The sequence below is a fragment of the Corythoichthys intestinalis genome, chromosome 14, assembly GCF_030265065.1.
Source record: "Corythoichthys intestinalis isolate RoL2023-P3 chromosome 14, ASM3026506v1, whole genome shotgun sequence".
In the NCBI taxonomy this organism is placed as follows: Eukaryota; Metazoa; Chordata; class Actinopteri; order Syngnathiformes; family Syngnathidae; genus Corythoichthys; species Corythoichthys intestinalis.
The window spans coordinates 36619089-36644556 of record NC_080408.1 but is presented as its reverse complement, the minus strand read 5'-3'; the positions used below and the strand labels follow the sequence as shown (position 1 = coordinate 36644556).

At 39.2% G+C, this 25468-nt stretch overlaps 2 protein-coding genes across 2 annotated transcripts in view; both read right to left on the bottom strand.

Moving 5' to 3' along the window:
• The window catches only part of LOC130930437 (uncharacterized), a 90484-nt gene that overhangs the window by 60881 nt on the left and 4135 nt on the right, over nucleotides 1-25468 (bottom strand). The window lies entirely within an intron of this gene.
• Nucleotides 1273-16263, bottom strand: LOC130930432 (desmoglein-2-like protein). The gene is made up of 14 exons (XM_057858396.1): nucleotides 16062-16263; nucleotides 13611-13724; nucleotides 12534-12689; nucleotides 12319-12460; nucleotides 12084-12247; nucleotides 10466-10600; nucleotides 10213-10398; nucleotides 9820-10097; nucleotides 9595-9737; nucleotides 9259-9480; nucleotides 6259-6489; nucleotides 5931-6052; nucleotides 5531-5845; nucleotides 1273-4395 (listed from the first exon to the last, which is right to left on the bottom strand). Exons 1-14 carry the CDS (start codon nucleotides 16110-16112, stop codon nucleotides 3328-3330), a joined length of 3327 nt encoding a protein of 1108 aa, XP_057714379.1. The 5' UTR covers nucleotides 16113-16263; the 3' UTR covers nucleotides 1273-3327.

The following is a 25468-nucleotide window of genomic DNA, read 5'->3' as shown; positions in this document are numbered from 1 at the left end:
TTCTGAACCTAAGTGTTAAACAGCTGTCAGAACTAACTCAAAAATTGTGTTCCCTGATGTTATTTTATGATGGAAAAAAACTTATTTCTTTAATAATTTAGTCATTCTTTAGGTACTAAAAAATTATTAGATTAAAAAAAAAACAATGGAACTGTTGATCCTGCAAATGATTAGTTAATTAATTGGAAAATAATATTTTTTAAGTGTATTTTTTTTTAGCAAACAATTCTCATTTTTAAAACAAAAGAGAAGGTTAATTAAAAATAAGTTTGAAGAAAACTTTCAGGAAGGTGTACATAAAGGTGTAGGGTTTAAAATCCATAGTGCAGTATATAAAATAGAATTTAAAAATGTAACATAAACAAGCTAAAATAATTTCAAAATTTCCCATGAAGCTGAATCAGATCTTTCTAGACTAACCAACAACATATTGTAAATGATAAATCACTAAACGTGTTTAAGCTTGTTTTTTTAAATTTTTTTTTTTTACTCAAACTATTGTGGAGCAGAAGCCAGACATTAAGAAGCAATGAATCATTGACAAGCAGGGTAATGACCCTCTCGAAACATGACAGTGTTGGGAGACCTGACTGCAGACACTGTTTCTTTAAATGTGACCACACCCAATGGCGGCAGGCAGGAATGCCTCATTATGAAAACATCTGCAATCACATGACTGATAACCTCAACACACACACACACACGTTAGAACCTATAGCTTAGTAAAGAGGCCTTAGGGGACACTCACAAGTGTTTTAAGTCTCATGACAGGAAAATCATCTTGAAAAGCGAGATTTAGAAAACAATAACAACAACAAAACTACCAGGCACAATTAATCATACACAACACACTTGAGTAATTCTGAAAAATGCTTGCGTGGAATCCAGTGCACCGAATAAGTCACTATGCGTCACTTCTGCTATTCACTGTTGGGTCAGTCTCCTTTACGTGAGAATGTAGGAGTGTGTTGGTGGGGCTAGTAGTGATTGGAAGTACAGTGGAATGCGGATGAGATCACGCAAGTCAGGATTTTACCTCCAATTACAGTATGACGAAATGTTTACAATATTAACCAAACCTTGAGGGAAACCTGATATCTCCATATATATATATATATATATATCTCCATATATATATATATATATATATATATATATATATATATATATATATATATATATATATATATATATATATATATATATATATATATACATATATATATATATATTTTTTTTTTTCATAGCAAAAAGGCGCGGCTGTATTTCACTCTGGACAAGGAAGCAGTTGTTCAGTATGTCGTTCCCCTTTTCTAATAAAGCTTTTCTGCATATTCCCTTGTTATGATTGTTGTACGCAAATGGAGAAAATAACAGGCCAAGACATAAACCTGCTTTTTGTTTACTTTTAATATGATGCAATACATCATATTTACATTCATCATGTTAGAACTTAGACCGTACATGACGTGTATCAAAACCAATATTTGACATCAATGGGAAAGCCATTGATTTAAGCTCTCTCTCTCTCAACACCCACACACACGCAAGCAAAACACACATCAATAACTTTGTACAGCACGTTTGTATAACAGGAAAAAAAAAGGAGTGCAATTGAAAATGACAACAATGTGGTTTAATTGCAGGATTAAAAAGTTAATATAGCCCCTTTCAGACTTCTATCCCGGTAAATTTCAGTGTAGGGTGACGCGGAATTTACCCGTATCATGGCTTTCAGACATGGGGAGATGTCCCGGGAATTACCCAGGTTGGACACTTTCCGACTTGGCGACTCGACGCATCGGGAACAAAATAAACCACACATTTCCAAAGACGGATGATGGACTCTCTCTTCCTCGGCTCTATGATCCAGTAGCAACTTAATTTCGTTATGTTTCCAGTTTAATGTTTTTCTATTTCCAGTTTGTCAGGTTGATAATTTTGAGGTTTGTTTACCGCTTTTTGTCTTACTGCGAAGAAAGAAGAAATGACGATCGGCCCGCCATGATATTTTAGGTTATCAGCCTTTGCGCTGTGACCCGGGAATTAAATGGCTGCTTTCACACATGCCGCATCCCGGGTAAGTCCCGGACATCATACTAGGACTCGACCCGGTTAATGTCCGTGTCATCTCGGTGTAGTTGCTTTCAGACATAAGGGCTATCTGTTTTAATCCCGGAGTTCAGCGTACAGTAGGTCTGAAAGGGGCTTGTGTTAATTCAATAGATCTACTTCACAGCGAGAACCCAACAGTCCCTGTTAAGGTACAATATGACTAAAGCTGAATACCAGCAAAGGTAAGTTAATGGCATGCCTATAGTTAACTACTACAAACTAGTCATTTTTTCAGAATAACACCAAAAGCATTGTCCTCTATAAAAGGTTTATTAAACACTTACTACTTTCATCTGATGGCAAGGGGTGGGATAAAATATGGTCATCACTATCGCATCGTAATCTGTCATGAGAGCGTATCCGCGCGCCAACAATGTTTATTCACTTTGTACTGCTGATGTTTTTGAACATTTATTTTTGGAACAATAGTAAACACTGGTGTATAACAATTTTGAAATGAAACTACAATTCATGACAAAATAAGAAACACAATCATGGATGCACACTATAACACGGCACAACAGTTGCTGCATTTTTTATGAAAGATACTGTCGCCACATAAACGGAGGATTTTCTCAAATACTGCACAGGGAATTTATTGGCCAGACTGCATTCCGGTTGTGTAAGTGTGTGTGAAAAACTACGTATACTGTTGAACTGCTGCTTATCCTCACGAGGGTCGCAGTGGTGCACCGAACCCTTCAGTAGGAAAATAAGTAAATGGTGTATGCACGCTGGCTTTACAGTAAAATTACAAGAGAAATTTCATTTCTTTATTTGTTTTAGCTTTAAGTATAAGATGTTTCTTGTCATTCATTAAATAGGGTACTACAGATCGTTTCTTGGAATATAGCAACTGTTGTTTTTAATTGCTGTTTCGTGCTTATCAAGATATCTTGATAATATTGTATTGTACTATTCCCACCCCCGCATTGGACTAGTTTGTTTCTCTCAATTAAACAAAATACAGATATATAACATTTAGCCAAATAATAATAAAAACGTCCGATAGCGGGAGTCTGTAAATCTTCAAGAACCACTAACAACATACAGTATTTGAACATTAGGACCGCATAAATGTCATCCCAACTACATGTCCATGTCATCTTTACCGAAAAGAGGACATGGATGTCCGTGTACATCTGGGTGTACAGTGACGTATACATGGGTGCTTTTCCAGTGGACATGCTGAGAGCTAGAGTAATATCTACTCTAAGCTCTAGACGTAGACTCCATATTCCTTTCTGTGACCGACACCTTTTTGTGTTGATGCACCACAACTCTCTGGCCAACTTGTGTCTTGGGTGTGGCTTTTAAAGCAAAGTTCTCCTTGGACCCTGTGGAATCTTGAGAAGCCCGTGAGAAACTTTTAGTCTGCACACGTTGACCCCTGACGTCCAATCTTTGCTCACTTGTTCCCTGACCTGTCTGGGCAATGGCTACCTGTGCACCCCCGGCTGAAGCCCCCTTCTCCACCACCAATACTTGTTTTTGCAAGGTTGCTTGCGCGCTAGATCCCTGACCGCTTTGTATAAGGGCCACCGGTGCACCTTGCCCCCCACTAGTAGCGCCGTTCTCCACCACCAGTACTTGTCTTGGCAAGGATCCTTGTGCCACATGACCAACTTGCCCATCCACAAGCACCACACCTTGAGATCCTTGGAGGCCACTGACTTGAACCAGACCTTGCGTCAGCCCGACCTGCCCGGCTCCCTGCTGGCTGACTTGAACTAAGCCTTGTGTCAGCCCGACCTGACCTACACCCTGCTGGGCACCAACAAGCACCATCTGGGACTGAGGCTCGACAACATACATGGGTGCGGCAGCGTAGTACAAAGGCTGTTGCACAAGCAGCGTTTGACCTGGAATCACAACATTTTCTTGTATGTGTACCTTCGAGAGAGTGGACGATCCCTCTTGGACAAAGGTTGACGCTCCAGATGTTGCCTTGGATGTGTTGAGGGTGTCAATGTGGACACGATCCCTGTCTCTAAATGTTTCAGTGTGAGTCTGGATATTCTTCTGAATGGAGGGCCTGATAGGGGAAACTGGTCTGGCTGGTGGATGGACACATATGCCTGCATCCACTTGAACAGAACCTGAACAAATCTCAGCTAAGGTTTTGAATTTAGGGTCCAGGTCATCGAGGAACGAGAGGTCGTTGTCGTTCTCGTGGAGGCTGCAGCACCCCACAGAACCTGAGAGAGACTCCCCGCCCTCATAGTCATACACGAGTAAAGCATCCTTCTCCTGGGACTGCTGAGCAGCATGGTTGGACTTCTGCAAGGAAACAGAACAATCATTCATTGAAGAACTCGATGATGTTGTATTTCAGGGGTGGGCAGAAAAAAACAAACCACAGAGGGTAGCGCTTTTTTAAATCATGGAATTTAGTAGGAGTGGGAAACTCTTGGTACCTCACGATACGATACGATTTGTGATACAAACCTGACGATAGTGATGACTGACGATATGGAGATACAACGATTATCGATACATTGGTCAGGAAATCATTCTAGGATTTTCTACAAACAACTAATAAACAGAAAAACAAGTTTCTGTTGTGAATTGAGTTTATCTGTTGTGAAATGAGTTTATCACTAGTAGACGTCGAATCCATTTGAACTGGGAGGGTGGCAGCGAATGAACATTCGTTCATTCGCTGCCACCCTCCCAGTTCAAACGGATTGAACGTCTATGGCCATCAGTGGCAGCCAATTCCAGTCAATGAGGTCATTTTGGGACATTTAAGATCATTTACCTGTTGATTTTCAGTTCATTATTTTTGATTTTGGGGTATTTTATGGGTCACTTCCTGTTTATTTTGAGTTACAGAACAGGACGTGACCTGGGAATCACCCAAATGAATAGGCAGTGACTCAAACTCAACAGGAAATGACCTGTAAATGCCATAAAATGGACAGTAAGTGACCTGTTAATACCCCGGAAATCAGACTGAATGACTGTGAATGCTCTGGTTTTGAATGAACGAACGTTCCCAGTCTAAATGGATTGGGCATCGAGCACCGTCAATGGCAGCCTGAGAGTTAACTGAGACATTATTATGGTGGAAGATTTTGGTAGCAACTTGATGGTTCCTTTTTTTTTTTTCTTTTTTTTTCTTTTAAAAACATTGACACCTTTTTAAAACTATATCTCGATTCTTGACAGGAGCATATCGATAACCTTTTGGGATACAAAGTATCACGATATATTTTCTTTATTATTTTCTATATTTTTATATTTTATTTCGACATTTTGTCACACCCCTAGAATTTAGTACTTTCATCTAGCAGATTACATTACCTTTTGTTTAAAATTCAGAATGGCAGTCAGAGGAAAACAGTTCCCTTTTCCTGTCACACTACCTCGTGTTGTCTGATACTTACACTAGATCGTGTTGTCTGATACTTACACTAGAATAGTATTCCTCCAGGAAGTGATCAGACAGCGCCAAGTCGTCCCAGGCTCCGCCTCTGTACTGGGAGAATTGACCTTGTCCAGTCATCATCCCGCCATCTACGACATTAATCCTTCCTTGGCCGGAGAATTGGTTGTATTCATTATACATGTGCACATTATCTGTTGTTAAGACGGAGTTTTCATTGCCACCGATGACCGCTCCACCACTTTCAGCCAATCCCCCGATGTAGCTCTTTCCTCCTAAGGTGTTGATGTCTCTCGAAATAGTCACCTGTCCAGCATCTGGTGTGTGGAGGAGAGGGACTTCCTATGTGATAAGAAGATGGCAAGACAAAAAAAAACATCAGATGTGAAGTCTTGTTTTTATGGACTAACCAGAAAAATCCAAGTACCCGATCTTCTCCTTGGCATTCAGTATGGTAGGAGATAAGCTGCTGTTTTGTTTCAAATGGAATGGCCTTGAAGTCTCCTCCGGTTCCTCCACACAGGCAAAAAAGCAGCAGAAGAGGCACCACTAAGACGACACAACATCAAGTCAGATCAGTGCTACACTTTGGAAGTGTAATGTAAGCAAAATGATGAAGGACGCAACCATTATTCATCAGCGTTTTGTTTTTGGTTTTTTTTTGCTACTAGCTTTCATTGTACAAGTAATAATGATTGACGGTTTCAACTTTGGAACAAATGTTTAGTGTCAATTTATACACAAAACAGACTCACAGAGTAGCAGCAGTAGCCCCAAGAGCAGAAACAGAATTCCTGCGACACCAAAATCCGAACGTCTTTCGATACGCGACACACACGTTTTAGTAGTTTCTTCGCACGTGCACACAACCACATCAAGCATCTGTACGTCAGCGCATGACACTCCTTGCTGGTCCTTTATCTCAACGGCCAATTTGTACATGCCTGGCCACAAATGCTCTTGATCCCGCAGGATTGCCGTTGTCGCTGAAGTTCAAGGAAAAGAACACATTTTAAAACAGGTAAATCCATGAACACATACCATATTTTTCGGACTATAAATCGCAGTTTTTTTCATAGTTTGGCTGGGGGTGCGACTTATACTCAGAAGCGAATTATGTGTGAAATTATTAACACATTATGATATCATTTCACATGTTATTTTGGTGTTTTGGAGTAACACTGATGGTTTGGTAAACTTGTTAGCATGTTCTTTATGATATAGCTATCTGAATAACTTAATAGCTATGACCATGTGCACGTTCTGCCTTTGGTAATGTGTGGTCAATTGTATTATTGACTTTTTTATATTGAAATTAGGGCTGTCAAAATTATCGCGTTCATGGGCGGTAATTCAATTTTTAAATTAATTACGTTAAAATATTTGACGCAATTAACGCACATGCCCTGCTCAAACAGATTAAAATGACAGCACAGTGCAATGCCAACTTGTTACTTGTGTTTTTTGGAGTTTTGTCGCCCTCTGCTGGCGCTTGGGTGCGACTGATTTTATGGGCTTAAGCACCCATGAGCATTGTGTAATTATTGACATCAACAATGGCGGGCTACTAGTTTATTTTTTGATTGAAATTTTTTTAAAACAAAAACATTAAGAGGGGTTTTAATATAAAATTTCTATAACTTATACTAACATTTATCTTTTGAGAACTACAAGTCTCTCTATCCATGGATCGCTTTAACATAATGTTAATAATGCTAATGCCATCTTGTTGATTTATTGTTATAATAAACAAATACAGTACTTATGACAACGTAGGTACGTATGTTGAATGTATATATCCATCTTGTGTCTTATCTTTCCATTCCAACAATAATTTACAGAAAAATATGGCATATTTTATAGATGGTTTGAATTGCGATTAATTACGATTAATTACGATGAATTAATTTTTAAGCTGTAATTAACTCGATTAAATATTTTATTGTTTGACAGCCCTAATTGAAATGCATGCTTTTAGTTTGTGGTACTTTCACGCCCAAGTGGGGGCGCACTCGCACTTGTTTACGCGAAGAAGAGCGCTCACACGCCAGAAGAAGATGGACAGGTATGCAGCGAGCAGAGGTTGCGCTAGACTTTTTCGTTGTCTGTCATTTTGACTGACAGGGTCATAAAAATCCGGTCATAATCTATTTTTACCCGTCACTTAAATTTTTAAAATGATAATAATGACATATTCAATAGTATTTAGTTTTCATTCATTTTTAATTAATATTGTAATGCTTGTTTGGCGGCGAAAAATTAGACACGGAAGTCGTGGTATTTTTCTCCTTTTTACTCTGCTTACCGCCAGCAACACCAACAAAACAACAACTCCGCCCCCAAAGAAAAAGAGGCAACTATATACACAGGCGGCAATCTAGTCCACCTATTGGATGACGCGCTGGCACACCGGGTGCACCAATAAGAACCTCGCGTTGATGTGTCAATCACGGTGCCGCCGCCAGACCCCGGTGACGCTACAATATACTGTCCGAACAAGCTTAACAGAATCCACACCGTGCCATCAAGCATATGAATATGTAACTTTTTCTCCGCAGTCACAAAAACAGCTGACTGTGGCCCCAGTAGGTAGGCTACATATGCAACAATGGAATTAACAGTTCACCTGCTGTGGCCTGAACGCAGTCTTCCTCCTGGTGCGCATGGACTTGAATTGCGTGCCCGCTTGTGCATAATCAAATGTCTCAAGTGGGATTCCTTCAGAGGCTATTGTCATGAGGTTTTGGACTTTTGCCCCGGACAGACGACTTAGTTCGGACACTCAGTTGCCTTGACATTTTTCCGAGTAAGGCCAACGACGTCATGCATTAAGAGCGACAATAGCTAATTAATATGCTCACTCGCCACCCTGTGGTTTGGGGTGTAAATTGCAACCTGTAAAAAATGACAGATGGACTTCAGTTTTTTCCATCACCGTTTTAAAAAACCGGTCAACGACGGAAAATATTCGGTTAACGCGACCCCTGGCAGCGAGAGAGAGAGAGAGAGAGAGAAACACGGCTGCGAACCTACGTTCATTGTTTATGCTTGTAAAATATCTCTACAGAGGCAATGCCTGTGTGTATCATCTTTTCTGTTGTTGTTGTGTGTTTTCCACCCGCGATCAGACACTTAGAGCCAGTTGTGTGGATGTTTGAATGATATGCTAATGCTAGTGAACGCATGCTAACCGTTTGTTTCATTGCTGTAATAGCACCTAATTATCATTTATTTACGTTGATGCGAAACTGTTTGATATCGAGGACGAAATTGATTTGTATTATTTCTATTTTTAGTTTCACTCTTCAAATAATGGTGTCATAACGACGGCCAAAATAAAGTCAGCAAATTATACGGACGTCCAGCATCGTCATTTGGGAGTTTAGCTCGCTGTATAGCCAGGACTGAGCCGTAGCGTCCTGGTGAGGACAGTATGTTTGCATTTCGTTTTTCATGCATCATGTAAAATTATCATAGTGTACACTTATTCAGCATGTTGTTCTCTATTATATTTTCATAATGAATTGCCTTTCAAGATGACATATCTGTTCTTTGTGTTGGATTTTATAAAGTAAATTTCCCCCAAAAATGCGACTTATACTCCGGTGCGACTTATATATATATTTTTTCCTCTTTGTTGGGCATTTTATGGCTGGTGCGACTTATACTCAGGTGCGATTTATAGTCCGAAAAATACGGTAATTCACTTACAAGTGATCATGCGAAGACAAGAGGTTAACTGTATTGTTCTTTACCATTGAAGTGCTCCACTGACCACTTCCCGTGGCTGCTTGCTGAAATCACAGTGAAGTCAAATGGGGCTGAATTAGGGAATTCGTCTTTGTCGACGGCTGTGATGAAGAGGACATTTTCGCCATAGCACATGGTATGACTGGTGGTGGTGACTATGGGACAGTGATCGTTGAAGTCTTCCACCTGAATAGCGATGGTCCCTGTGGCAGTCTTTGACGTTATTTCTAAAACGCGAGGAAACATACATCCGTCCATTTTCAATATGGTTTGTTACATTAGGATGCATGTTTGAGCTGGACAGTTAAGGTGCTAAACAAACATATTTAAACAGAACTCACCCTCACTGATGCATATGATTTGGGCATAATACGTTCCATTGATCAAGAACTTGGACTCTCGATCCGGCAGTTTATTCAGCCTAATTTCAGCAGTTCTTTCATCAATGATCAACCAGTTATCATCGTCACGGAACTTAGCGTATCTGGAAGATAGACAAGTTTTGAATTGAATGATATGAGAGACTTATTGCATGAGATGCGCATTCAGGCAAAAAGATTTTGTACCTCACGTTGGTGGCGATCAGCTGCGTGTCGCTGTCAATGGCAGCGTAAGTAGTGATGACTTTGTTTATGAAGATCGAAGTGTGGTCCTCTGACAGAGTGACAACTTTGACAGATGGTTGGAAACGGGGTCCTTCCTTCTGATTGATCACATTGACCTTCACTGAGTAGGACTTTGAGATAACTGAAGAGGACGATGAGGAGCTTCCGAAATCGTACTTTGCCTTGTTGGAAACGACCACTCCCAAATTGAGTGACTTTATCTCCTCATAATCCAGCTCCTGGGTGTGAAATGACATTTTTAGAAGGTTGTCTTTAGAAAGTAAGTATCTCCACTGTATGCTATCAAAGACTCACTTTTTACAGAGTTTAATCTTTCAACTCATACGGACCTACCTTCTGAATCATTATAATCCCCTGGTTGGTTTTAGCATCAGTTGTGATGTGAAAGTAGCCTCCTTCATTCCCTGAGATAATTTGAAAGACCGCCAGCCAGTTGTCCGTGTATTGCAGGTCCAAGTCAATGGCTTGGATCCTCAGCACTTCCACGTTGATTGTGTTCTCCTCCACACTGCCCTCATACTATACACAACAGGAGTTGAAGTGGGTCGAAGGGATTGGTCAAAAGCTATTTGTTGTCTTGACATACCGATTCTTTCTCCAGGGTGGGGACGTTGTCATTTATGTCCAGAAGTTTAATCACAATTTCTCCCATTCCGACGTTTCCTCCAGCTTGTCCATTCAAATCAGAAGCTTTGACTACTACCTTGTATGTATCTTTTGTCTGTAAGAGTAGACATTTACGGAATAATAAGAACACAATGTAATCATGTGTCAGTGCCAGTGACGGCGATAGACATCTAATCCATTTCAAATTGGACGTCTATCACTGCCAATTGCAGCCAGTTAATTAATTGTACAGGTAGCCACCGGGTTACGAACGAGTTCCTTTTCTATGCTGGCGCCGTAACCCAAATTTCCGCATAAATCGGAATTAACCATGTAAGTACCACTAAATACTCCCCAAATCTCAAAATAACTATGCAAAGACATGTATTATACGTCTTTGTACCGTGATGGTATTACCGTTGGAGCTAAGTCCTAGTTAGACAGCGAGCTAAGCTCCGACATGACGATGACAAACGTCGGTGTGGTTAACTGACTTTATTCAGCTGCTCATGACATCAACACTTGCAGAATGAAACTAAAATAAAAATGAAATTAAATCTGTTTCACCTTCAGTAACAAAAATTCAAATGTGTTTTTAAATCTGGCTGCTGATACAGCAATAACAAAACACACAAAGGATTATCATGTATCGGTTAGTGTCCGCATATCACCAAAAACAATCACATGAACTCGCCCCAAGTATTCAACCACAATTGAAAAGGTGTTATATACAGGTGTTGCCTTCGGGGGTGCTTCACTAGCAACAAATGTGCGCGCAGGCTTGCAGGCTTTCGCCCCTCTCTCACTCTGCTGCGTGACTTCTTCGCTGGAACAAATGCGCTTTTCCTCGTGTGTTCGTGTGCCCGTGCGCTCTTATTCGTGTGCGCAAATACGTTCTTGTTCGGGTGTACATGCGCTCTTACTCGCATGCCATTAGTACTACCTGCTCTACGCTTCCTGCGCCAAGATAACAAAAGTCAACATTATAAAAAAAAATTAAAAAAAGACTCCGGTGTCATAAAGTTGAAATCACGTAAGTCGGGTACGTCGTAACACGGGACTACCTGGACTGTCTTGTTTCATGTCTTTAATAAAGCCAAAATGTTCACTTCAATGAATGCATGACAAACGGTCGGTCAACATTTAGTGCAATTATATACTGTACATACTATCATTCACTTCTTAAAGGGCATTTTAGGCAGCAAGTCATGGTAACTTGAGTAGAGGTTTTTATCAACTGCTGATGTGAGGAGGCATGTAGTTGGGTGACACTTTTTTTGAATAAACAATAATCAACACCCTCCCATTCGCAATTTGAGAATTTGTTGAGATTTTCATTCTCATGACTGTGGTTGTTGCATTTCTCAAAAGTGTCAATCTATCGAATAGAAAATGATAGGCCTATCTTGTGTTAATAAAGCACCAATTCACAACTAAATGTAACTTGGGGCACTTCAAGCAAGTTTACAACCACAGTCTCATAAAAAAATAACCAACCGAAGCCTTTTTTAATGAGATGATGTTATTAATTGTATTGGTGACATAAAATATAATCTCAGCCAGAAACCACTGATGAGTTTTCCGTAAAGTGTCTTCACCTCTCTGTCCAGTGTGTTTTGTAGAACCGTGACCTCTCCGGTCTGAGAGTTGATGAAGAACATGCCGGCAGAGCTGCTGGTCTCCACGATGCTGTAAAACATCTGGGAAGCTAGGGTGTTCTCTTGATCTGCGTCAGTGGCTATCACCCTCATGACCACTGTTCCTGTGAACCCAACGATCAACAGTTCCCAAAAAGCTTGTTGCAACTGTAACCAAGCAGTTGACGACCAATACCTGCAGCGCATGATTCGTTGACGGATCCCACTTGGTTTGCTTTAATTATGGGTGTATTGTCATTTTCATCCACCACAGTTATTCTGATGTCCACATCTTTCTCGGCACGAGTCCCGTCTTCATATTTTGCCACTCCTTTTAACTAAAGACAGACCTCTGGGTTAACAATAAATACCATTTGGCTTTAAGGTGTAGCTTGGTGTGAATGATCTTACATCATAAAAGGCTATTTCTTCTCGGTCCAAAACTTTATACACTTTTAAAAAGCCAGTTATTGCGTCCACCCCGAACACTCGAACAGGGGGCTCGTCGGCACCAGGCCCCCTCAGCGAATATAGTATCCTCGTGAAGTTCTCCTTATCTGAACGAATCTGTAAGAAACATAAAATGACACACAAACAACAATGAACCATATTATGAACAATAAACCATTTTATAAAAGGCCTGTTCTTCTCCATGAGTCTGTTGAATTCATCTCACCCTACTTTAAAACCTTGTGACCTTTCTGGATAAACATTATACCGTTATATCGTTGGCCCGAATATAAGACAGTGTTTTTTGCGTTGAAATAAGACTTAAAAAGTGGGGGTCGTCTTATATTCTCAGTCTAGACGTTATACTCATTCACGACGCTAGATGGCGCCAGATATCATTGAAGTGATGTTCTGTCATGACAAATCTCAGCTGCTCTCAAGTTTAACCAGTTTGCATTATTTTATTGCAATGTTTTTCCTTATTCAGATTTGTTTCAAGACTACAGTTACAGTTAGACTTCACTTTGATGGTAAATGCAGTTATTGCAATTTTGTTGTTTTATCACAATAGATTGGTTTATTTACATTTCAAAAACCAGAAGCCATTCATTTATGAATGTGATTGCACTTTAGTTTACATATTTAAATGTTCAGGTATTAAGATTGGAATGAGGCAAAATAAAATGCTTTTTCTCTCAAATATATTGTTATAATAATTTGTTTCAGATGTACTGTAATTATTTTCTGTATAAAAAATAATTTGGTGTTCAAAAGGTTTTTTCAAACTTGTGTCTTGAAAAAGAGGGGGTCGTCTTATAATCAGGGCCGTCTCATATTCGGGCCAATATGGTAATTTATGTATCACAGAAAATGTTTGCCTGCTCACAATATTATACTCTTTGGTTGGTATTGATGGCAAAAGCACTCAAAGCATTTACCAGCTCCTCCCAGTTCAAATGATTTGGACGTGTATCTCTGTCAAGGGTAGCGAATTAGTTAATGACATATTTATACTCGCAATTGCAAAAAAGCACTCACTCTGCCAATGTTTATGCCAGAGTAGTCGTGGTTCTCTTTTAGCTGCCTGGGATGACGAATCCAATCTCTTTTCTGCCTGTGCAGCCCATTTCCTTCTGCCCACACAGGAACAAGCTGCAGGTATGCACAAGGGAGAGATGGAGGGTGGAAATAAACATAGACATTATGAAAAGTGTGTCACAACTGAAAATAAGCGTGGTGCTTCAGAATATCAAATAGAAGCCCTTCAAATGTTAAGATGAATCACATTTTAATCCAAAAACACAGACAGGCATCAATTATGAGTACGGTACTTACACAAACTAATTAGAACCATTACCGTAATTTTCGGACTATACGCCGCTACTTTTTTTCCATCATTTTGAATCCTGCGGCTTATAGTCCGGTGCGGCTTATTTGTTTTTTTATTTGGTTAATAGGTAACACGTTATTTGACAGCGGCGTCATAATACTGCCATAAGACCGTCATAATTATGACATGAAACTATCATGGGCGTTAATGAATGCATATGTCAGATGTCATTAAGCGTCATCCGGCAAATTATGTCACTAACTCAATTTATGTCCAGCTCAGATCTTTTAGATCCATTCAAAAGTGAGATCATTTGTCGGATGACACAAAATGATATCTGTCATAAGCATTGATTAATGCTCATGGCAGTGTCATGTCATAATTATCACGGTCTTATGGCACCACTCTCAAGTAAAGTGTTACTAAATACCATAACTAGCAATTAATGAAACAAGTGGAACAGTAACTGAAGAAATAATTAACACACAACATGAATGTTGATTGTCATTTACGTCTGTGGCGCTGCAATGCATGCTAGGAGGCATGTTGGATGACAACAGTGTTGACATCAGGTGGCAGCAGACGTTGATAGTCTCCCTCAAGGGAGCAGTGAAGGCCAAATGGATCATCTTGACGTAATGAAACTTTGCAGCCAACTTGTTCAAAGCTTCATGGTGGTTCATTTGGTCATATGATGCCGCTGTCAAATAAACTGTTACCGGTTTATGTATTTTGGTGTAATTACCCTATAATACAGTGAGGACAGCTGCGGCTTACAGTCCATTCTGGCTTGTCTATGAACCAATGCCGTTTTTGTGTCAAATTTGGTGGGTGGCGGCTTATAGTCAGGTGCGCCTTTTAGTCCGATAATTATGGTATATGTTTCTTCAGTGTTTGACTATTTGTCTCAATTAGCTCCAAGGTTAATATGCATTTAAAATTCAATTAGTTAATTCAAATAGATAAATTCTATTTCTATAACGTTGATATCATTTATTATTCTCAAACTTCAATGCATAAATAAAATTAAAAATGGAAATATAATGGATAACTTAGGAGATAAATTAATATAAAATTTTGATTGAATAAATACTTTTCTATTCCTTAAGTATAAAGACATACTCCACTGTTGTGAATCTTTATAAAGAAATAATGTTTTAATTATTCTTATCCTCCATGAGAATATTATTGTTCAATCAATACATAATAATCTAACAATATTTTTCAGAGTGGATTCAAATAATAAATAATAAAAATAGTGTTGAAGTTTGAATAAATAAATAATATTCTGATGTTATTATTGTACCAATGTCCAGAAATCAAGACATTAAAGAAAAAACCTGTCATATACAAATATATTTTATATATACACTAGTATATGTATACACTAGTATATAGTAGAGTAGTATATCTATATACTGTATATAAATACTAATATATACTACTATACTAGTATATAGTATAGTAAAAGGCTAATAAAAGGCTTGAACTACTTCAGATGTGTGTAATGAATCTAAAATATATGAAAGTCTAATGTTTATCAGTACATTACAGTAAATAAAATAATAACTTTATTACAATATGCTATTTTTTTTAGAAGGACTAGGATATATATATACACTAGTATATAGTATAGTAGTATATAAATATACTAGTATATACTACTATACGAGTATATAGTATAGTATAATTTCTCGTTTACTATGATTACAAATTAATGAGATGTAAAGTAGGCTACTTAAAATCCCAACTCTTCTCTTTTAAAAGGGATTATTGTGCCCTTCCCACTACATTTAATTTCAGAGTTGTCAGAATAATGCAGTTTCTCACAGTTATATTTATAGATTTATTTTTATTTTTATTTTTTTTTTGAGTTACATCTCATTCGACTGAGCCCTTTGCAAATTGGTCTCTCTGGCTCAACTTTTTCGCTTTGGTTTCCACGGGAAACCAGTATAAACAGTGAAGCCATAACATTCAAATCACTTTAACGTCAACACGAAAGCTAACGCAATTACTTTGTTCTGCTCGAATTTTCGGCAGAGAGGCATTTGCTTGTCCTGACACGCAAGCTCATAAACTCGCAGCCACACCTGAAGACGGTCCGTTATTCACCACCACACGACATACTTACTCAGTTCGACCTGCTTCGTACTCACCGTAAAACAGCAAAGTAGACCTAAAATAGTGCATCTCCACAGCGGGGCCATTGTCTCACGGCCAAATCTCCACTTGATAATCCTTAATTTTCGACGCTATTTTCCGTCTATTGTTGCTGGCAAACTTTGACCCTTCGTGGGGCGAGGAGGAAGAACATGTACAGCAGCAACGGGCGGGTGGACGGGATGGTCCCTCCTTCCCTCCCTCCCTCCTTCGGCAAACTGCTGCTGATAACGGGCCGTGGGAGAGGAGGTGCGTGCACTGCTGGTCGTCCACTTGTGCATAGCTGCCATATTTGCTTTCTGTGAGAGTTGAAGACCACTGCAGAACACTTTGCTCTGGATGTAGGATGTACAGTGCTGGCCAAAAGTTTTGGCACCCCTGCAATTCTGTCAGATAATTCTCAATTTCTCCCAGAAAATGATTGCAATTACAAATGCTTTGGTTGTAATATCTTTGTATATTTTGCTTGCAATTTAAAAACACAAAAGAGAATAGGGGGGGGGGAAATGAAATCTTTATCATTTTACACAAAACTAAAAAGAAAAAAATACGCCAGACAAAAGTGTTGGCACCAGCATCCTAATACTTGGTAGCACAACCTTTAGATAAAATAACTGCAAACAACCGCTTCCGGTATCCATCAATGAGTTTCTAACAATACTCTGCTGCAATTTTAGACCATTCTTCTTTGGCCAACTGCTCCAGGTCTGTGATTTGAAGGATGCTTTCTCCAAACTGCCATTTTCGGATCTCTCCACAGGTGTTCTATGGGATTCAGGTCTGGACTCATTCAGGGGTGAAAGTGGCTAGAATTTCTTGCCAGAACTCCCCGATGTGAAGGTCGCCACGGAGCCAGAAATTTTATTTATTTATACATTTTTTTTCTTTCATTTTTTTCCCTTTTTTTGGGGGGGATGGGGGGTCAAACCTCTTAAACTACTCAGTTATTTTTATAACACATACAAAAACTGATTTTCATTCAAAATTGTATAAAATTGTATTTTTTTTCAATGATTTGCAAAATAAAAGTTAAAACAACAATATCCCCAACCTCCATCTCCTAATTTTTATTTTCCCTCATTTTCTCACATACTAAATGCCATACCTCAAATTTAACTACTTAAGAACATAGAATGTATATTCAAATTCAAGTTAATGTAAACATTTACTTTTTTTTTTTTTTTTTAAATTTAATAACAAAGATATAAGTAACATACATTTAGAAAAATAAGTACAAATGACTTATATAATGCAGGAGTGAAATGGAATATATTTTCAAGATACAAGTCCAAAGTGCACATTGACAGCTAAGATGATCTGGACCTCCCCATCAGAGCAAATAAAACTACATATGATAAATAAGCGTCCTCAACTCTTTTGTTGCGGTTAAAGATTTGATCCATTTTATGTTGCATTGCCCTTTTTTGTCACATCAATTCAACACCCTTTTTTTTTTTTGCCGTTCCAGAAAACATGCACATTTGAACCAACCAGAGCTAAATATCTCTGCTGATCACGTGTATGTCAGCCAATTGAACGGATAAATGAGTCCAGGCATTTTGCTTTGCTGCGTGCATTTGCACATTGACGTGACTCATCATCGTCAGACTCAGATAACTGCAGCCCCTGGGGAAACCTCCATGCCGTCCGTGGAATAGAATAAATAATAAATATTGGTGTCAAGGGATTACACTACACAAGCACTTTATTATGCTTGTTGTTAACACTTGTGTATGTAAATCTGATGTTGATAGATTGTTTTGTTCTTGGAGATGAAACGCATGTGTGGCAGCTTAGCATTTAATAAAATTAGTTTTTTTACATAGCGTTTTGACAGTTTGACAGTTTTGGAATCAAAGCACCGTGTACCGGAGCAGCATTCCGCCCCTGAATCTTATACTGGAACAGCGTTCCGCCCCTGAATCTTATACCGGAACATCGCTCCTGCCCTGAACCTTCTACCGGAGCATCGCTGCGGCCCTGAATCTTATACTGGAACAGCGCTCCGGCCCTGAATCTTATACCGAAACATCGCTCCGGCCCTGAATCTTGTACCGGACCTGCGTTCCGGCCCTGAATCTTATACCGGAACTGCGTTCCTGACCGTTCTGGCCCACTTTCACCCCTGGACTCATTGCTGGCCACTTTAAAAGTCTCCAGCGCTTTCTCTCAAACCATTTTGTAGTGCTTTTTGAAGTGTGCTTTGGGTCATTGTCTTGCTGGAAGACCCATGACCTCTGACGGAGACCCACTTTTTTCACACTGGGCCCTATATTATGCTGCAAAATTTGTTGGTTGTCTTCAGACTTCATAATGCCATGCACACGGTCAAGCAGTCCGGTGCCAGAGGCAGCAAAGAAACCCCAAAACATCAGGGAACCTCCGCCATGTTTGACTCTGGGGACCATGTTCTTTTCTTTGAAGGCCTCGTTTTTTCCCTGTAAACTCTATGTTGATGCCTTTTCCCAAAAAGCTGTACTTTGTCTCATCTGACCAGAGAATATTTTTCCAAATTGTTTTTGGCTTTCTCAGGTAAGTTTTGGCAAACTCCAGCCTGGATTTTGTTATGTCTCTGGGTCAGAAGTGGGGTGTTCCTGGGTATCCTACCATAGAGTCCCTTTTCCTTCAGCGCCGACGGATAGTACGGGTTGACAATATTGTACCCTCGGACTGCAGGACAGCTTGAACTTGTTTGGATGTTAGTCGAGGTTCTTTATCCACAATGCACAATCTTTCGTTGAACTCTCTCATCAATTTTTCTTTTCCGTCCACATCTATGGAGGGTAGCCACAATGCCATGGGCTTTACACTTATTGATGACACTGCACATGGTAGACACAGTGACATTCAGGTCTTTGGAGATGGACTTGTAGCCTTGAGATTGCCCATGCTTCCTCACAGTTTTGCTTCTCATGTCCTCAGACAGTTCTTTGGCCTTCTTTCTGTTTTCCATGCTCAACGTGGTAAACACAAGGACACAGGACAGAGGTTGAGTCAACTTTAATCCATTTTAACTGGCTGCAAGTGTGATTTAGTCATTGGCACCACCTGTTATGTGCCACAGGTAAGTAACGGGTGCTGTTATTACACAAATTAGAGAAGCATCACATGATTTTTTTCAAAGGGTGCAAATACTTTTGTCCAGCCCATTTTTGGAGTTTTGTGTAAAATGATAATGATTAAATTTTTTTCCCACTCTCTTTTGTATTTTTTCATTGCAAGCAAAATAAATGAAGATATTACTACCAAAGCATTTGAAATTGCAATCATTTTCTGGGAGAAATTGAATTGATTATCTGACAGAATTGCACGGGTGCCAATACCTTTGCACAGCAGTGTAGTTTCAAATGCAACTAATAAATTGTTGACCAGCTGCTTTTTCTATACAACGTGCACAGGATGCTTGCTCACAGATTTCACCTCTTTGGTATTTATTTCAGTAATTCAAAAAACTATCACAAATTTCCTTCTGGGAATCACAAACTTTGAAAAACTGGTAAAGGCGTAGGTTTGCACAGAGATGGTAGGGACATAACACTACCAACTTTCCAGGATGCTCAAATTGTTCCTACCAACTTTTAAGCTACCTTATTTGCATTTTATAATTAAATCAGTTATACAGGTAATTTACATTGTCTTCCCATATGCTGTAAGCGTAGAATTGACCCAACCATTACTAAGTGAGATATTTTTGTTATTTTTAGACCAGTGTTGTTTTCGTCAACGATGACTTTAACGAAAATATTTCGTCGACAAACAAATTTTTCATGATGATGACGAGATGATAACGAGCTAAAAACGTGTCTATGGGAGACTAAAACATCACGACACGAATGCCAGTTTACGGCTGACAAGACAAGAACAAGACGAAAATGCACCATAGTTTTTGTCACACGTCCACAATGTCCGTGACATTTTATGTGTAGTTAGCCCGCATAGTAGCAGTGTCTGGTTGCGTCACTCATGTTACGTGATCCGCCTCCCCCAACTCACCCGCTGGTGTCCTCTCCAGTCACCCCATTGCTTGTTTTGAGAAACATGCTAAGATAAGTTGTCTTATCTTGGGAAGCTAGACTATGAAATGTTGCTTTAGCCTTCAAATGTCTGCGTTGGGTGATCATCACACACTAAATGTAACTGGTAGCATTAGCTTAGCATTCACATTCGCGTTAGCAACAGGACATTGCTAACGGCGAGGGTCCTCTTAAACTCTCGTACAACTTTTTTTACTCACAGTTCGTGGCATCCAGGTGGGTATAATTATTATTTTTCTTAATTTTACTGACGAAAACATTTGTATTTTAGGTCGACTAAAACTAGACAAAATTAGTCTTGAGTTTTCATTAAGAAAAACTAGACAAAAACAGACTTTTTGAGATGACTAAAATGTGACTAAGACGAATAAGTATTATCGTCCAAAAGACGAAGACTAATTTGCATTTATTTAAAATGTATTTATTTATTTTCTACATTATGTATTTAAAAATATTTTATTTGCAGCCTATGCAGACATTTTGTTCTGATAAAAATACTTTAATCATAGTCGGGGTAAAAAGTTTTCATATTTTGGTTGCATTTAGCTGTGTTTGTGGACAAAAGCAGTACTGTTGGACAAAAGAAGTAGTGTTTTAGCTGAAGAAAGGCTCCATTTCTATTTATTTTTGTTATACACTGACTAAGAAGTTTTTTCAGTTATGATTATTTATTTAGAAAATTTTGAGTGGTCTTAAGACAAATGTTTATTTTTTGCATTCCTGGAAGTTTCCAAAATGTTTCTTTTAAAGGTTTTAATCGAAAGGTGTATCACCTGAATCAATACACATTGAAGTTAGTACAAGTCAATGCGGATTTATTTTGCAATGATCATGAGCCTATCAATTAATTAAGTTCATATTTATGAGAAATGTAGCCCTGACACCCGTTCACCCAGTCTGTTTGGTCTTAGCAGGATATGTTTATGAAAAGGACGAGGTGATTAGGCCAACTTGGTTAAAGGTCACGGAGGTCAGGTAAGAATTTTGGGAGAACTCGATAACAGACCCCGACCATAATTCCCTATTAGACAGAGGTCTCTCTCAGAGTGCTCCTGTAGTTCTCATCTATGATGATGATTTAAAATAATAATAATAATAATAAAAAATTAATAACAAAATATAGGTGTTCCTCTACTTATGAACGTCTCTACATATATAATTTTCAGGTTAAGACACGCCTCATTGGGAAAATTGCCTGTTGTTACGAAAGAAATTTCAGGATACGAAAGGCAAAACTACAGTATGGCAGGTACTTGCAGCTCCCAGAATTTACTGAACGTAACATACCTTTAGCTGCTCTGCCATTGGCTATTGCCTGGCATTTCTGCCATCCAATTGGCTAAGAGGGACCTCTACTGTATGTGTGTATCCCAGCGTCCTCTTCATTCGCCTCTCGTGTTCCGACAGCTTTACATCAGTGTATTACCTTTTATTCTTAACTCTATTCTTGGTTTTTAACAGTATGGACAACTCTGATTTTATGTTTATTGTGTAATAATTTAATTGTAACATGTACTTGTTACACGTTTTAATGTTATTTGTATGCATTATAATAGATTTATGTCCGAATTTTGGGGGAACTTGGAACGAATTAGGGCCTTTATATGAAAAAGGCGTCTATTCTTACCGAATTTTCAAGTTACGAAACTACTTCCAGAACCAATTAATTTCATAAATAGAAGCACCATTGTGTCTTAATAAATGAAAAAAAAAAAAAAAAAAAGAAACAAGGAAAGAAAAGACAAAAAAGCTATTCTATTCTATTCTATTCTATTCTATTCTATTCTATTCTATTCTATTCTATTCTATTCTATTCTATTCTATTCTATTCTATTCACATTTAGACGCAGGCCAACAATACCTGTCCAAGCCTTTTCTTTACGGTCTTGGGACTGTTATGATTGTTATTAAGTTCTATTTGCCTATTAAATTGAACTATTTGGTATGTTTTTTTTTTTTTTTTTTTTTTTTTTTTTAATTGTAATGTGCCTTGTGAGTGGTCTGAGATAGGCGCTGTAGGAATTAAGCTTACTTACTTTACCGACTTTCTTACAGTGGATTTGAATTATCTTAATTTTTTTATATTATGTTTTTATGGTATGTGAGAGAGACAGGGGTTACCATTGTAAATTAAGGGTATGGACATACCATAATCTTTGGACTATAAGGCGCATCTCACTATGAGCTGCAACCACCAAATTCTACGAGAAAAATGTATTTGTTCATATATAAATCACGCTGCCCGTCTCCTGCCCATATTTAGCTGGGATAGGCTCCAGCACTCCCCTGACCCGAATAAAGATAAGCGATGCAGAAGATGAATGAATGAATGAGACAAAGTAGACTACAAACCGCCGGTGTCCAATCTGTTATATGGCATATTTACACCAATAACAGGGGTTTAATGGCTTACAGACCGAAAAAAGCAAGTCCGCCTCATAGTTCTGAGGTTCTGTGTCTGAATGCCACCTCCAGTGCTCCTGTGTTGTGTTTGGATTTAATCAGAGAATAATCTGAAAACTGACCACAACCAGTAACCTCATTGGCTGCCATTTACAGTGTTAGATATCCAATATATTTGAACTCGGGGAGTTGTCTTTGAAATTGTAGGCTGGAAGTGAAAGTCAAACAGATTGGAAGTTTATTGCCATAAATGGCACTGGGACATGATCACATCTATCACCATTGAAGGTAGTGAATGGTTTCATGTAAATGCTAACCTACATAGTAATATTGTGTTTGTGTTGTTGTGTTCTGTCCACGCACTGGCTAAGTTTTGACAGACGTGCATACTGACACATTCATACCGCAAAAAGACTATGAGACAAAGTGACTCATTTTTATCTAGAGCAGATAGTCTCTTGCAATACCATGAGTCTGTATCTTTCACACAATGGGAGGATTTTTAGCATGTAATTGTCATAGCCTTTTTTCGCCCAAACCACCTGTTCCGCTTTGTATCACACTGACTGTAAGATACTGTTTTTGTGTGGGATAACACAAATACACAAACACACATTCAACATTTCCTTGTAAAAAGTGTACTGTAATTATGCCAGAGAACTTCCCCTTTGACACGCCTTTGCACTTTGCATGGAGACAACGCTGTCAGCCAATGCGAGCCTTTTTCTTTATCTTCTTCCACCCGCCTCTCCCTTGACTGTAAAACAAACACGCACACAGGGAATGCAACATTGTGCCAAAGATGGGCTTCCAGGGAATTTCACGGGTATAGGGCAACTTTTACATTCAAGTGAGAACACATCAATCCAATGGAAGGTTGTTAAAAAAAATAGGCCAACTCTATGAATTATAGTAGCAGCCTGTCAATTAAGCATTAGGCTTGAGTTGTTTTGGAGATTCCATTTAATGTTTGTTTGACCTAAAATCTGTCACTTGAAGGATATTTTTCTAGTACACATTGTTGCTTTAATCATACGCCGACTTAAATCAACATTGTATGCTCACTCTAGTGTGTGGCACAGATTGTACAACCATTGCACTCAACTATGAACATTAATAGCACCTAAGTCTGCCAGGAAGTGGCTCCACAAGTTTCATCCCTAACTTTCTGGCATTATCACAAAGGTGTTGGATAAATTACACACGAATAGTAGGGTGTGTGTTTGCTGACAAACGTGTCAGGCCAAAAACACAACCAACACACACGTGACGTGCCCACTGGAGTTGCCACTTTGCCGCACACACGCCCAGGAGGAGCAGTTACATAAGGGGCACTCAAAGCCTTGGCTTGCCTCATAGCCGTTCAAGTACACATGTACAATCTTGTGACATTAAAGTGACCTTTGCAATTAGATTAAATATACAATGGCACAGAAGTAGCGTTAAGTGTGGACACGTGTGGGTTGTTTAAATGTTTGGGTGGGATTCTTCAAGTAAAGTCAGGTTGAAAATCTGCTGTGAGGCAATGGTTGATTCCTTGTGGTTTCAAAACAATTTACTGAGGAAGTGACTCTTAACTTATTTGTTGCCATTGACGGTGATGGACGTCCAATCTATTTGAACTCCTCAAATGGATTCAATGTCTATTGATGTCAACGGTGTTAGGTTTTGTGTTGGTTTTCTCCTAGTGTGACTTGTCCCTGTGATTGCCCATTGATTTCACCTGTTGTACCTGCTCCTGGTGTATCCTCCAACCTGCATCCTCATGTGTTGCCCAGCTGTTTCTTCGTTCTCGTTACCCCTTGTCTGCGTGTGTGTATATAAGCTCCCATTTTCTTTTAACTCCTTGTTGCGTCATTGTCTATGTCAATGTCTATCCAAGCCCTCATGTTCCAAGTAAGTTTTTTGAAAACCAGTCTTTTGTTAGTGACAATTTTGTTTGCCTCTGTGCTTTCTAGGGATCACCATAGCCTTTGTTTTGTACTTTGTTTTTTGTTGGCTTTATTTAGCCTGGTACTCCAGACTCACCGCTGTTCCAGCTATTGGGTCTGGCCACCATTAAGCGGATAAAATTTCCAGGGCGGAGCAAGCCACAGCAAACAGATAGCGGAGTGGACCAATCAGCGACGGGCGGGACGAGGGACTTGCGCGGAAGTAAACATACGAGGAGAGCGGAGTTTATTCAACATGGCTAGCGCGAGACAGACTGTTGTCAATGACTTGTGTCTATGCATTTTTGGTAATTTAAAACTGATTTTACCGTGAATTGGAACATATTCTCGGCTCTCCTGTTCGCCATCTGTGTTGTTGTGGAGACGACTTCCGACGCAGAAGAGTGACGTTGCACGTTAAGAACACGTCACGCAAATAAACGAATCTGATTTGTCGATTGATTTTGTACTTGCTCGAGAGGCCGTTAATATACTCTCAGTGTTTGAAAAACACAGGGAGAACAGTCTGGCCGTGCCAGGCAACCATTCATTTGCCTCGCCTCCCTTTCGCTGCATTTGGGTCCACCTGCCTGCCCGCATTTTCCTGACAAACAGCAGTCAGGGAGTCAAGTACTGTAGTTCGGGTTAGGTAGTAGTGAGAGTAAAGTTCCTTTTTCAACCCCATTCATTCATATCTGGAGCCGATCCCAGCTGACTTTGATCGTGAGTCGGGGTCAAGGAAGTCGGAGAACCTCGGGGGGAAAAACAATGGAAACTCCAAACTCGTGGCCCAAAGCAAACATTCAAACCCTAACCTGAACTGTGATTATGTTTACACCGTATATTACACAAAATTCATGACTTGGATCAGCACTTTAGTGTCATAGTTTCATATTTTTCCTGACTAATGCTTACAAATGAAACCTATTTCTAACAACTTTACTACACACTGTTCCTCACTTTCCAAAGAACTTTACTGAAACAGTGAAATTCACAGGGAAAGTGATTCATTTTTTACTTTGTCACTCAAAGTGA